Source organism: Odocoileus virginianus, chromosome 25 (assembly GCF_023699985.2).
Source record: "Odocoileus virginianus isolate 20LAN1187 ecotype Illinois chromosome 25, Ovbor_1.2, whole genome shotgun sequence".
Lineage (NCBI taxonomy): Eukaryota > Metazoa > Chordata > Mammalia > Artiodactyla > Cervidae > Odocoileus > Odocoileus virginianus.
Window position 1 is genome coordinate 51,005,958 of NC_069698.1, and position 12,583 is coordinate 51,018,540.

The 12,583-nt window shown below is 47.2% G+C and overlaps 1 protein-coding gene across 7 annotated transcripts in view; it reads left to right on the forward strand.

Annotated features, from left to right (window-relative positions):
* The window catches only part of ITSN1 (intersectin 1), a 246,668-nt gene that overhangs the window by 210,010 nt on the left and 24,075 nt on the right, over window positions 1–12,583 (forward strand). For 6 of the 7 annotated variants that reach the window (XM_070455186.1, XM_020892645.2, XM_020892648.2 and 3 more), the window contains 3 exons: window positions 4,641–4,824; window positions 6,778–6,876; window positions 12,414–12,581. In XM_070455186.1, coding sequence (XP_070311287.1) covers window positions 4,641–4,824; window positions 6,778–6,876; window positions 12,414–12,581 — 451 coding nt within the window. Of the gene's footprint in view, window positions 1–4,640; window positions 4,825–6,777; window positions 6,877–12,413; window positions 12,582–12,583 lie in introns of those variants that run through there. The other variant, XM_070455188.1, reaches the window with a different exon arrangement.

The following is a 12,583-nucleotide window of genomic DNA, read 5'->3' on the forward strand; positions in this document are numbered from 1 at the left end:
GTTTCAGAAGCTGTAGGATTGCAGTCAGAGCACCTGCCCGGTCTAGCATGCAGGGTTATTCCAGGGAGCAAGTAGATTTGGTGTTCAGTTGGTACTTTGCCAATTATGGCCCCACCGGGCACCACCTTCTACCATCTCTGATGACCTGATTGGTTAGTTTGGCTAAGCTTTTTATCTTCCAGATAAAATATTAATACTTGTATTTAGCAAGAGCTTTCTGGGGACCTGATTTCCTTCTTTCTTTCTTCTCTTCTTTTTTCCCTTTGCAGCATCTTATTATGAAAAGTTTTCAAACATACCAGGAAAAATGGAAAGAATTGTATGGTGAGCGCCCATATTGTAGATTATACAATTTCACTGCATAGACTTAACGTCTTTGTGCAAAGGACTAATTCCAGCAATGGGAAGATTTAGGGCTTCTGGCACGATGGAAGAGGGAGGCATTTGAGGATGAAGAGAATTTAAGGCAGTGGCTCAGATAGTAAAGAATCTACCTTCTATGCGGTAGACCCAGTTTCAATCCCTGGGTTGGGAAGATCTCCTGGAGAAAGTGAAGCTGCTCAGTCATGTCCTGACTCTTTGTGACCCTGGGACCGTAGCCTGCCAGGTTCTGCTGTCCATGGGGATTCTCCAGGCAAGAATACTGGAGTGGGTTGCCGTTTCCTTCTCCAGGGGATCTTCCCGATCCAGGGATTGAACCTGGGTCTCCTGCATTGCAGTCAGACTTTTCACCCTCTGAGTCACCAGGAGGGAATGGATACCCACTCCAGTATTCTTCCTTGGAGAATCCCATGGACAGAGGAGCCTGGGGGGCTGCAGTCCATGGGGTCGCAAAGAGTCGGGCACCACTGAGCAACTAGCACTTTGATATTCGTTCCCTGGAGGGCTGCAGTGGACAGTCACTCATGTGCCTGATCCAAGGGCCAGCGACAACTTGTATTTAAAAGGGGACATAGGGTTTATCAAACAGATAAATAAGAAACATAACGAACATAAAAGGGGGCTACCTGGGGCTCTCAGACTTCTTACTCAGACTTCTTACTTCTTACTTGCTTCTGGGCTCTTTTACCTGTGAGCAGAGAGCTGAGAAATTTGCCTTCAAAAGGAGAGTAGGACAGAAGAATCTAGAACATTTTACAATTAAGAGCTAGATGCAGACCTTTAGGAGTGGCTATTAGAAGAGATAGGAGAAGGGATGCAGTAGTGAGATAGGGCATGTGGGACCAAGTGCTGGCAATGGTTTTTATCGAGATCTTTTCCTGTTTCCTTGCTTGAAGAAATAAAAATAAATGAAAGAGCTTCTCCAAAAAAAGTTTTTCTTAAATATTAAGTATTCAATTTTCAACTTAAGTATGATAAGAAGAAGATAACAAGAATAATTTAAGAAGAAGACACAATTTTCTTTAAGGCAGAAAAACAAAGAAAAATGAATTAGAAGTAGAAAACGTACCTTGAATAGACAGCTGGTGGGAATCCGCTATATAGCTCAGGGGGTTCAGCTCTGTGCCCCGTGATGACCTAAGGGATGGAGTGGTGGTGGGGGGGAGGCTCCATAGGGAAGGGGTGTGTGTACACTTATAGCTGACTCACGTCTCTGCACAGCAGAAGTTAACACGACATTGTAAAGCGACCATACTCCAAAGAGAGAGAAGTCGCTCAGTCGTGTCTGACACTTTGCGACCCTGTGGACTGTAGCCCACCAGGCTCATCCGTCCATGGGGTTTTCCAGGCAAGAATCCTGGAGTGGGTTGCCATTTCCTTCTCTAGGGGATCTTCCCGACCCAGGGATAGAACCCAGGTCTCCTGCATTGCAGGCAGATGCTTTACCATCTGAGCCCCCGGGAAGCCCGAGGTATACTATACTCCGAGGTATATGCCAAAAAAAGATACCCTGGTGGGTAAAGACAGGATGGGGAAAAGGAAGGAAGGAAGGACTTTGGCTGGGCGTGGACAGGGTGAGAGGGGAGGTGGGAGTGCCTTGGGCGGGGGGAGAGGAAGGCCAGGAGGGAGAGCGGAGCAGGGGGCTGGGGAAGGCCCGCTTGGAGGGACGGCAGGAGCTGCATCTGTGGCGAGGAGGGCCGGGAGCCCAGGGCAGCTTGAGTGGAGGTGGGACTGCCCTTGGTGCTTAAACTCTGTGGGCTCTGTAGTCAGATCCCACCCCTACCCCGAGTTCCAGGGTTTCCTGTCACCCATGAGCTGTGTAACTCTGGTCAAGTCACTCGGTTTCCACATGCCTCAGTTTCCCCAACAGTCAAGAGGGATACTGTTGGGTTGGCTGAAAGACTCATAACGGATTTCTCATACCATCTTACGGAGAAACCTAAATGAAATTTTTGACCAACCCAATAAGTCATATATGCTTTAAAAAATAAAAGTGTTTGATGTCTAGGACACATTCATGAAAGCCAACTCTCTTGCCCGTTCCCTTGATCCGCAAATTTCAGAGGGTTACTCATTCACTCAGCAAACAGCGGGCACTCCGATGCATTCACTGACTGAGTTGATTTCTGTCGCGGTTCAAGACCTTGCGTGTATAGAGCTTTCTGTGAGGTTACGGATCAGTCCCCAGGGGCAGCACTGTGGCTGCAGCACTGATGTGATCCCTGAGCCTGGTACCAGCCCCTGTTTCTAGCCCCTCCAGCCCAGTCCTGTGCAGTAGAACATCCCAGAATGAGGTCCGCAGCTAAACCTAACAGGTGCCTGGTCCTTTGCAGGGGCCTGATTCCAGGTTTGCCCCCCTCCACAACATCAACTCAAATCTACAAGAGTGGGCCTCCAGAACCTGGGACCCGGCTTAACTTCCTCAACACAGTGATGATCTGCTTGTCATCTTTTCCCTTTTCCTTGTCTCCTCATCATTTAGAAATAAAAGACAAAAGAGGGAGGCAGGTAAAAACACTTTTATTCCCTTGCAGAAAGACTGTGTTACTCCTCATTGGAAAATCATGGAATGATGGAATTTCTTCCTGTTTCCACCTTCCGAAGTTTGTATTAATAACCTGGTTACTCACCACACTCGTCCCCCAGAATTGGTGGCGATTTCGCCCTTGAGCAGATTTTTACATTTTTACTCCACACCAGCCCTGCAGCGGGCAGCCGCCACCTGGCTGTCCTCGGAGTACCAAGCTGCCACTCCTCATGCCCCAGCCAACCAGCAATGACCAGCACCTCTTCCTACAATAGCATCTGCTTAAGGGGGGAATCGCTCATTGTTTAGACCATATAAGGCACTGTCCCTAAAGTTTCTTTCCTTAGCTTGCTTGCCCAGTCCAAAGATTAAAAATTTTTTTTCTTTAACCGAAGATGTGGGAGAAAGAAAGTAATCTGAAGTTTCTAATACTTAGACTGCAGCACCTTTTGGGAACCATATAGCCCTACCTACAACCATGAAGGCAACCAGAGGAATTCATAGTAACATCCTCCTACACTTATGTTGAAATCATGTATTACACCATTCTGTTCTATCCATCCATCCGTTGATCATCCATAATCACTAGGGTAAGCAGAACACGCCCATGGCCTCCCACGTTGTGGCCTCGCCTCCTGGTATATTGCTGTCCTTGTTGTGTAGAAGCTCAGTACTGTGCCCTTCTTATCGTTGTTGGTTAGGAGTTGCCATAGACGTTAGGAGGGTGAGATGCACAGTCCCGGCTCCCACGGCCCTGAGCACTAAGACCACAGTGAACTCCCGAACATTTTCCAGTCCCTCTGGTCCCTTCTCGACTTCCAGGACGTATGTTGTTTGGGTCCATTGACCCATTATCATATAAATAGCCTTCTCTCTTCAGAACTCTCTTAATCCAATCAACTTCAAGTTAGCCACAGGAGTGAAGCAGTGAAGCACAGATAGTTCAGACCATCATTTAAACCTGGCTTTCCTGGACATAGGCTTCCCTGGTGGCTCAGAGGTTAAACCGTCTGCCTGCAATGTGGGAGACCTGGGTTCGATTCCTGGGTCAGGAAGATCCCTGGAGAAGGAAATGGCAATCCACTCCAGTATTCTTGCCTGGAGAATCCCATGGACAGAGGAGCCTGGTGGGCTACATACAGTCCACAGTGTTGCAAAGAGTCGGACTGAGCAACTTCACTTTCACTTTCACTTTCCTGAACATAATGGGATTATTTTCCTGTGGCAGTTGATTTGCCATCTTCATTGTGTTTTGTTTGATCTGAAATTGAGCCTCCGTGGCCCTTGGCCACAACAGCTTCCCTTGGGTGACAGCACTGGTCTTGGAAATGGATTCAGGGCTGAGGCCAGGCCAGCCTGGATGGACCATGCATCAAGCGAGATATCCACCCAGGGATCATGTCTGACTTATTTTTTTTAAAAGAAGGATTCTATATATTTCCACATGAAAATATTGTCTTTTATACTGGCTTGTTTGGCAAAAAAAAAAATTTTTTTTTTTTTTTTTAGTCTTTCTAAGAGCCAGCCAATAACCATCATGCCAAAAAAAATGCCCCAGGGACACCTCTCTGTAGCAGCAGACTCATTTCTTCTTCTGTTCCTGTCTCCCACATAGATGCTTAGTGGCCCTGGGTTTGTGCCCTCACACACATCCCATTTCTGTGCCTTGAAGTGTGCTGTGCTCCCATCAGAGCGCGGAGGTGGGGTGCTCACTTGCTGCATTTCCGTGCAGAGCGCTGAGGGTCCGCAAGAAGATGTCTGGAGAGAAGATGCCCGTGAAGATGATCGGGGACATCCTGACGGCCCAGCTGCCACACATGCAGCCCTACATCCGCTTCTGCAGCTGCCAGCTCAACGGGGCCGCCTTGATCCAGCAGAAGACCGATGAGGCCCCGGACTTCAAGGAGTTTGTCAAAGTGAGGAACCTCGGCTCAGCTGAGTCCCTGCCCCCCAGGGGCCATCTGCAGGCAGCTGGTGTGCGATTGCGCGTGCATGGAAGGTCTCAGCTGCACAGGAGGGGCCTGGCCCTCACCGGCGGGTGTGACTGGGGCCGTGGGACTGGGCTTGGCGGGGAGGGACCAGCGCTGCGCTGGAAACTCCCATCTGCAGTCCAGGTGCACGTGGTGTTCTTGCAATACCGGTTTAAAATCCTTCGTCTCATTTTCAGGCCTAGGAGGACTGGCAGGTGTCAGGTCTCCTATTCTGTTTAATCTGAGTGCCCTCATTTTTCTGCTGCTCTCTGCCCTTTGCTGACAAAGGGAATCACAACGGATCCTTTAATTCTCTGCCTTAGTTGGTTCTTTTCGGTGAGCTCAAGCCCTAGGAAGTCAGCGGGGGTGAGTGTGAGATGACAGGACCTCTGCTTTGTAGGATAACCAGAGTCTGGAGAGTCTTGTGCCACCAAAGACATTGTGGGGAGGGGCCCCGAGCTGCTGGAGGCCTCAGGCTTTGGACCTGCTGCCCTGGGACCCGGCCTTGGCGGGGATGGTCCCTGCTGGCCAGGCCAGCCCACCCCATCAGCGCCCACCTCTCCCAGGGGGGAGAGGAGAGACTAAAATGACTTGTGCTAAGTGGGCACATTTTGATGAGTGGGCAGCAGAGTCATCATACTAATGACAAGCTTATCTTTGTGCCTCCTGGATTTGGGGTGGGGGACAGAGCTTTCCCACCTTCCCCATAACTGTGTTTGTGGCATCATCGCTGAGAGGTGAACATGCCGCCTCTTCTGGGCTACAGCATCACATGTTCTCGTTCTTTCTTTCTCCCCTTGTTTCTGACATTAAATGCTTGGATTTACTATCCAATGAATGGAATTTCTGAAGTCATTCTAAAGGAGAAACACGGCCAAGAAGTAGGCCTAGGGTGGGCTGGAGACTGGAGGTAGTGCTGGACTGGTGGGTACCACAGGCCCCCTGGGGGTCCATCCGAGGGCCAAGGGTCTCCCCTGGGTTCAGGCAGAATGAGTCCATCACTGCATGCACTTGAACTTCAGGGAAGTGCTGACCTCAGCCCAGGGAGGGGCCTTATTTCCTCTCCCTTACTCGTGCCTCGCCTCATCACCTCTCCCAGCCTCATCCCTGCAGGACTTTGTCCTGCCTTTGGCAGCTGCGAAGAGTTCCTGGAATAAGGGTGTTCACGGCTGGAGCGGGTCCAGGCGCTGACAGGCCCTAGGGCTTGGGCCCCAGGTCATGGCATTAAACCCGTTCCTAAGGCATTAAGCCTGACCAGAGAGCTGTCACCATATAACCCTGTGACTTGTAGAACAAGGAATCACCTTTTGGTGCGGAAGAACGCTTGTCCTCCAGTCCATTTGGCAAAAGTGGAGAGAAAGAGGCGAGGGAGTCCAGAGTGGAGACAGCGGGAGTCCTGAGGGCCTGAGCATTGCGTCTTAGCTTCGCCATCCGCACCCTGCCTGGGGCTCCCACCAGCGCAGTGAACTTTGGGACTTGCAGTATCTCTGGCACTCAAAGGCATTCTTTTTCTGACCCTAGAGTTTTGTGACTCTCCTTGCTCCTAGGAATGCTGTAGAGTTTTGGCAGGTATCCAGAGGGGATATTCTCTGTAAAGCTAGAATCTCATCTCTGGAAGTTAGGAGCTGAGTATCCCCTGGAAGGTCTGTGGGACCTGGGAGCAGGGGTTAGCCCTGCCGCTGAGTCACACCCGCTGTCAGCTGCCACTCTCCATCCGGAACATGCCTCCCCCTGGCCCGGGGCAACCAGCCTGGTCCTTCCAGCTCCAGGCTCCCCAGTTGTTGTCCAGATAAATGAGACAATGTGATGGGTGGGGAGTTGTGAATAACATTGATGTGATGTCACTAACCAGATTTTGCAGATTTTTAAAGTACATTAAAAATATCTCTTATTTTTCAGAGACTGGCCATGGACCCACGCTGTAAGGGAATGCCCCTGTCTAGTTTTATACTGAAGCCCATGCAACGAGTAACGAGATACCCACTGATCATTAAAAATGTAAGTAACTGCCTTGCCTTTTCAAGCAGAGGAATGCTATCTCAGCAGGTCTGGGATCTGGGGTCATGGGCAGGTTCCCCAGCCAACACACCTGGTATCTGTTGTGTAGAAACTACACCAACAGGCTGTAGGAGGTGTCTGCATGGTAACTCCGAAAGAAAAGCTGAATTACTGTGAAAGTGTCAGTCTCTCAGTTGTGTCTGACTCTTTGCGACCCCCATGGACTGTGGCCCAGCGGGCTTCTCTGTCCATGGGATTCTCCAGGCAAGAATACTGGAGCGGGTAGCCAGTCCCTTCTCCAGGGGATCTTCCCAACCCGGGGATTGAAGCTGGGTCTCCTGCATTGCAGGCAGAGTGTTTACAGTCTGAGCCAGCAGGGAAGCCCCAGGAAGGTTTATTGTGAAAAGAGCTAATAATACACACCTCCGCTGTGCAAACACGTGGCTTCCCCCTTCTAAGTCAGTACGCGAGAGCTCAGTTCTTTTCCTAACACAGGCAGAGTCTTGATGCCTTGGTTTTCCTAATAAGAAAGAGAGAAAAGTGAAAAGAAAGTGAAGTCGCTCAGTCTTGTCCTACTCTTTGGGACCCCATGGACTGTAGCCTATCCGGCTCCTCCATCCATGGACTTTTCCAGGCAATAATACTGGAGTGGGTTGCCATTTCCTTCTCCAGAGGATCTTCCCAACCCTGGTATCGAACCCAGGTCTCCCGCATAACAGGCAAATGCTTTACCATCTGAGCCACCAGGAGCGCTCTAAGAAGGAGAGAAAGGAATAGTTTCTACCACCTGTCCTCAGAAAGCCATTGTGAGACACTCTGTGTTGATATTAGATGACTGTTGTTCTCCTGTCATTTCAAGCAAGCCAATGCCAAACGAAAAGAAGAAATTAGGGTTGCAGTGTGCCCGCCCTTAAAGTGAAAGGACAGACCTAGATGTCCTCTGAGCCTGAGATTCTGTAAGTGCAGGGAGGGTGGCATTTAGATCTGGGTCCTTTCCGCGGGGAGTTTAGACGCCCACATCTGTACACTGGGGTGCTCACTGCTTCCAGGGTGCTGTTGCCTCGAGTCTCTCAGTGGCAGAGTTGGGAAACATATATGTGTGTATACATCCATAGACACAGTTACATACACATAAGTGTACAGACATATATTTAAGATCATATATGTATACGTTAGAAGCCATGAGTTCGCACCAATAGTCCCTGTTCTAGTCTGATATCACAGAATGTATTCTCGCCTTCCCCCTTTCTGTGTATATAACTCCCTTCTCCACGAGGAGCCCTGCTCTCAATTATCCTCAGTATATTTACCCCCTTGCTGAATCCCCTTATATGTCACAAGTTTCTGTCTCATGTAAGCATCTCCTCAGTCCAACCCCAGTTCCACCCCACAGAATACACTGTGGTCACTTTGACTGAGTTAAATAATTAGTTTTGAAAGCGCTTTCAGTCTACCATTTCCTTTTCTCCAACATATGGTTACTGTTAAACTAACTCAAAACTTTGTTTACTTCCCACAATATTTAGTTGCAAATTGGTGTTGGAAACAAGTTTTTAAAATAGGCATTCTAGATCTAGTCAATGGGAAGAAAAACAAAAACAAGAGGAGAACCGAGACATTAAAAAGGAAAAAACAAATTATCATTCTTTGCAGAAACATGATTTCCACCCCCTTGAGAACCCAAAAGGATGAATGGAAAACTAGCAAAACTAGGAACAGAGTTTTAAAAGGTGGCAGTTATAAGATACAGATGGAAAGCTGTAAAAGCACCAAGACAAAATATTCTTTATAATTCTAAGATGGAGAAATTCTTAGCGTGGCACCAAAGACAGAGCTTTAAAGGATTTAGAGTTGCACCAACTTGAAAAAAATACTTTCTTCTGGGAACAACTAGATGTTCATTAAGCAGAGTAGTTAAAGTGGTGAATCTGTACTATGAAAGAGACTTTTATGTATTAGTTGGAATGATATCTAGAAAATGCTATTAAGTAAAACAAACAAACAGACAAAACCCCTCCCAAGCCATCCTACAGTAGGGTCTGTTTTGGAAAAACTCTGGGTGGGTATTAAATGTATGTGGAGCATCTAAAGGGATGCCCTTTGCCCTGCACATGTTTATCTCTGAGGCAGGAAAGCAAAAGGGAGATAGCACAATTGTTCTCAATATTCTGTATTATTTGAATCTTGCGTATCAAGAACATTATTATTTGCATAAACATTTTTCTTAAAAAATTCCGTGTAACAAAATATATGAACAGTAAAAGACCAATGACAGATATAAACTGAATAAACATTTTAACTGTATACAAGGAGATACTGAAATATATATAGATTGTGTATATATGTTTGTATCTAAGGCACTCTTACAACTCAAAAAGAAAAAGACAAATACCTTAATAGAAAAATAGGTTTAAAAAAAAGATAAAAAAGAAAAATAGGTAAAATCTTTAACTAGATGTTTCTGAGAGGACTGTGGAATAGTAGTCAAGGATGTGTTGTTAGGAACCAGGCTGCTTGGGCTTGAATCTCCCATACCACTGCTGTGTGGCCTCGGGCGACTTCGTTTACCTCTCTGGTCCTCGGTTCCTTTATCTGCAAAATAGAGACATTGATAATACCTACTCATGGTGTTCTGAGAAGTCAGGTGAGTGAATGAATATATGTCTGTCTGGCTCATACTGAGCTATACATAGATGTTAGCTTTATCATTTAATGTACTTATGCACTAAGTGTACACAAAATTCAAATTCTCTGATAATGAAAGAAATGCATAACTAAACAAGAAAATACATTGCTTTTGGCTTGCCAGGTAGGCATTTATTGAAAGGATTGTGAGTCCACAGTGTTGGCAGGTTTGCTCATGGAAGGTAGACTGGTTCAGCCTTCAGAGGGTGATGTAGACATCAAACTCCATGTTCTCTGTGGCTCAGCATTTCCATCTCTAGGAATTTATTCTAAAGAATTAATCAGAGAAATACTGAAAAATATGAAGTTTTATGCATTGTGGCTCGTCCTTACAATGACATATGATAGAATCCTTAAAAATGATAAATATACTTCAATAAAAAATTTAAAAAAATTTTACTTTACAACATTGTATTGGTCATATGAATTGATCATCATATGGTGATCTATAATTCATATATATTAAATAACATGCTATAATTGCCATGAAGTGGGGAAAAAGCAAGTACAAAATGGTAGTGTAGTATGGCAGTGTGATCCAATTTTTATTCTTAAAAAATTGTATATATTTTTATCTAGGCAATGTATTAACAAACAGGATGTGTATGTGTGCTTAGTCACTCAGTCACGTCCAGATTTCTGTGTCCTCATGGACTATAGCCTGCTAGGCTCCTCTGTCCGTGGGATTCTCCAGGCAAGAATACTGGAGTGGGTTGCCATTCCCTTCTCCAGGAGATCTTCCCAACTCAGGGACTGAACATGTTTTTTGTATCTCCTGCATTGGCAGGAGGATTCATTACCACTAGCGCCATCTGGGAAGTCAGTGAATAGGAAAGACAGAGATTATCATCCGATGGCACAATTAAACGTGTTTTTTAGGTTCTTTATAACTTTCTAACTTTTCTAAATTTCATGCATTATATAATAGTAATTTTACAATGAGAAAAAGCAATATATCTATTTTCATTTTTGAAAAAAAATAAATTCACACAATCTGCTACATGGAATTCCCATCTAGAACAGTGGTCCTCAGACTCGGTTGTACTTTAGAATTATCTGGGAAGCTCTAGAAAATTCCAGTGCCTGAGTCCCACCCCTGGGGATTCTGATATGGTCAGAGTTGAAGTCAGGACTTTTCAAAGGGATTTGAATGTACAGCCAGGATCCACTCAGAGCTAGAGTTGTGGTTTGGAAATGATTGTGAAAGTCACTCAGTCGTGTCTGACTCTTTGCAACCCCATGGTCTATTCAGTCCATGGAATTCTCTAGGCCAGAATACTGGAGTTGGTAGCCATTCCCTTCTCCGGGGGATCTTCCCAACCCAGGGATGGACCCCAGGTCTCCCACATTATAGGTGGGTTCTTTTTTACCAGCTGAGCCACAAGGGAAGTTGGGGGACTCACAATACTTAGATTGGGCATTTTTCCCAAATTGAGTGCCTACTTAGGACCTTAAACCAAAGTATACCTTGGGGACGAGATTTTATTCAGGGTAAAACCCACTTGAATTATTTATACGTGGACAGTGTTAACCACTCAGTCTTGTCCGACTCTGTGACCCCATGGACTGTAGCCTGCCAGGCTCCTCTGTCCATGGGGATTCTCTAGGCAAGAATACTGGAGTGGGTTGGCCGTTTCCTCCTCAGGTGATCTTCCCAACCCAGGGATCGGACCTGCATCTCTTATGTCTCCTGCCTTGCAGGCAGATTCTTTATCATCTGAACTATCAGGGAAGCCCGTATGTGGGTAAGGCATGAGCAAATGAACACTCAACGTACTCCTAGTACATTGCAAAGTGGCTTAGGATGTTTCTTCGTTCTTAGTGTCTTTCCCCATGAGGACTGTTTTCAGTGTCCTCAGATTCCTTTGAGGATCCGACGGGAGCATCATCAAAGGGCCAGTGCTCTGCAAAGTGCTTTACTTGTATCAAGCCATGCAGTCCTCCAACAACTTTATAAAGGAGGTTCTGTGTGCTGTGTTTAGTTGCTCAGTTGTGTCTGACTCTTTGGGACCCTGTGGACTGTAGCCTGCCAGGCTCCTCTGTCCATGGGATTCTCCAGACAAGAATACTGGAGTGGGTGGCCATGCCCTCCTCGAGGGGATCTTCCCAACCCAGGGATCGAACCCAGGTCTCCCACACTGTAGGCAGATTCTTGACCATCTGAGCCACCAGGGAAGCCCAAGAATACTGGAGTGGGTAGATTATCCCTTCTCCAGGGGGTCTTCCTGACTTAGGAATCGAACCAGGGTCTCCTGCATTGCAGGCAGATTCTTTACCAGCTGAGCCTCAAGGAAGCCCAAAGCAGGTGCTATTCATATCCCTATTTCTCACAAGAAGAAAATGAGGCTCAGAACATTTATGTGACTGACCCATGCCATGGCTGGTCAGTGGTAGGGCAGGGATTTTAATCCACAAGGTCTTGCTCTAGAACTGAACTCTTAATTGCTGGTCTGAAATGATTCATTCAGAAAAATGCACCTTTGCTCTGACGCACCCATTAGCATGAAGTTCCAAGGGTACATAGATGCCTGCGGCTGTGCATGGACTCGGGGAAGAACCACTCTCCCTGGAGGAGTCGATATGGGGTGTGATGCTGCCCCTGCTGCAGCCGCTGCCCTCCTCACGCCCCAAGTATAGATAATCTGGCAGTCCCTGCCCTCATAGCTGTCCTGTGCCAACAAAGAGTGGCCGTCTCTCTCCACGTCGTTGCCAAGGAGGCAGCTCAGAGCCGCAGCAGCAACCACGTGGGCACTAGGAGAGGTCTGTGCGGAGCCCTGTCTGCTGGGGCAAGTCTGCCAGAACAGTGAACCCCGGGCCCACTCACTGCTACTGTCTTCTGTTCTCCTATGTAGATCCTGGAAAACACTCCCGAGAACCACCCGGACCACAGCCACCTGAAGCACGCCCTGGAGAAGGCGGAGGAGCTGTGCTCCCAGGTGAATGAAGGGGTGCGGGAGAAGGAGAACTCGGACCGGCTGGAGTGGATCCAGGCCCACGTGCAGTGTGAAGGCCTGTCGGAGGT